The sequence below is a fragment of the Poecilia latipinna genome, unplaced genomic scaffold (genome assembly GCF_001443285.1).
Source record: "Poecilia latipinna isolate Pla-1442-1.1 unplaced genomic scaffold, P_latipinna-1.0 Scaffold4353, whole genome shotgun sequence".
NCBI lineage: Eukaryota > Metazoa > Chordata > Actinopteri > Cyprinodontiformes > Poeciliidae > Poecilia > Poecilia latipinna.
In genome coordinates this window covers 6874-9200 of record NW_015116969.1, presented here as the reverse complement: position 1 = coordinate 9200, position 2327 = coordinate 6874, and the positions used below count along the sequence as shown (strand labels likewise).

General features: G+C 35.9%; 1 protein-coding gene across 2 annotated transcripts in view; it reads left to right on the top strand.

Annotated features, from left to right (window-relative positions):
* Positions 1–2327, top strand: part of LOC106942529 (protocadherin alpha-C2-like) — a 15246-nt gene that overhangs the window by 8550 nt on the left and 4369 nt on the right. Inside the window, exon 2 of one of the 2 annotated variants that reach the window (XM_015025839.1) lies at positions 1–329. The exons of the other annotated variant lie outside the window; for it this stretch is intronic. Coding sequence (XP_014881325.1) covers positions 1–314 — 314 coding nt within the window. The 3' untranslated portion in view covers positions 315–329. Of the gene's footprint in view, positions 330–2327 lie in introns of those variants that run through there. 2 annotated transcript variants of the gene reach the window in all.

Sequence of the window (2327 nt, the reverse complement as noted above, 5' to 3'; positions counted from 1 at the left end):
CCAAGCCCAGCAAAACCGCTCCTCCCAGCAGGAACAGTGTGATCAGTGAGAGGAACTCCACCATCGCAGACTCCACTCTGGTGTCCAACGATGCCTACTGGTACAGTCTGTTTCTAGCAGAGACCAGGAAAGGAAAGCTGGTGGTGAGACAGCCTGTGCCAAAGGGCTCCAGATACATCGTGTCCAGCATCCCGAGAGGGACAGGACTGTCAGAGACTAGTGACTCAGCTGCTTCCACTCTGCAGGTAGGTGTGCAGACAACAATAATTCATTTTTCCTTTCAGTTTTGTGGCATCCAATGTATATTTTTCTGACATCATATGGTAGTTAGACAACCATTCTATACATAATGAAGACACTGACTTTGACTTTTGAAAATATTTGTTTTGAGCTACATTTTGTGCAATGAAGGAAACTTGGCTTCATGCAGAGTTGTCAATTTTTAAGTCCTGAATGCTTTTTCACAGTAATGTTTTGTTTCTTTCAACAAAAAAAAGGAATCATAACTTTTAATACATCAAAAAAAGTAAAACTACGAAAAGTTATTATTGCAGTGTTGGCTTTGTAAATTATTCAACTGAGAACATATTCAATCAACACATGACGACAAGCAAGTTAAAAAAATGTGAAGTGTATGCTTCAACTCTAAAGCATATTCTAACATATTTGGTTTAAACATTTATAGATATATTTAACCTTGACATTAATATGTAACAATTGATATTCAGAGATATTTAAAAAACAATCAAAAAATAAACATTAGTGTGACAACTTAACTTTACTATCCTCACTACACTTCTTATTCAAACACACTTTAAAAATTATTTAATTCTGCAATAATAATAATAATAATAATAATAATAATAATAATAATAATAATATGTCCTTCATAAAATTACCTGTAGTTCAAATTTCACAGCACTGAAAACTAATGGAAATTATTTTTACATTAGAAATGTAAAATATTTAGGACAATTTTATTTTCAAGTATGCAATGACATTACTTTAAAAAAACATTAATATTTTCACAAATTGAATTTTATACGCCAGAATGGAGGCGCTGTTTTGTTTTTTGAAATCCGGGTGCAAAACGTCATTATAAGAGGTCGCTGTTACCGGAACGTTTTCCTACAGACTGGACAGCTCCATGGTGCTGAAACACCATTACGAGAATGGAGTTCATATTAACTTGACTTATTTCCTTTTAGAATATCCTTAAGACTTTTTGAATCGAAGCGTTGCGAAAATAAATCAAGCATCGCAGAAAAACGTGAGCTACTTCTTAATTTAAACGTTGATATTCTGAAGGTGACAATGGATCCCGCTTTAACAAAGAAATCATTGGAGAGGTACGTGCTGCTCGTGATTCTTTTTTCCGTGTTTTGTGAAATATCAAGCTCAGTGACTCATTATTCCATACCAGAGGAAATGAAAGAGGGATCAGTAGTCGCCAACCTCGCGACTGATCTTGGTCTGGACGTTAAAACATTGACAAAGAGAAAGATGCGCCTTGACATCATCACTAACAAAAAATATCTGGATGTGAACAAAGAGACTGGTGAGCTGTACATTGTCGAGAAGATCGACAGGGAACATATTTGCTATAAGAGATCTTCTTGTTATCTTAAACTTGAAGTAACGCTGGAAAACCCATTACGGATATTTAACATAGAGTTAGAAGTGTTAGATATGAACGACAACGCCCCGCAATTTCGAAGAGACGCCATTCATTTAGATATATCCGAAGCAACACCGAAGGGTGAGCGGTTTTCTCTCAGCAATGCGGTGGACCAAGATGTTGGAACAAATTCACTAAAAACATATCATTTGAGTGAAAGTGAATATTTTAATATCGAGGTTCAAACGGGAAGAGACGGATCAAAATTCGCTGATTTGATCCTAAAAAAGACGTTAGATCGAGAGAGGCAGGGACTTCATAACCTAATACTAACAGCTGTGGATGGAGGAACACCGGCTCGATCAGGTACTGTTAGCATTGTTGTTCATGTTTTAGATACAAACGACAATGCGCCTGCATTTGATAAAGCAGCATACAATATCCCAGTAATGGAAAATTCTCCCATTGGAAGCGTAATTATTCACCTCAATGCAACAGATTTGGACGAAGGATCAAATTCTGATATTTCATACTCATACAGTTTATATACATCAGAGAAAACACAAGAAACATTTAATTTGAATCCAACGACAGGTGAAATTACTGTTAAAGGAATGTTGAACTATGAGGATTTTAGGATTTATGACATGGAAGTCATAGCTACAGATAAAGGAGTGAACAGTTTATCAGGACAATGTACCATAAAGAT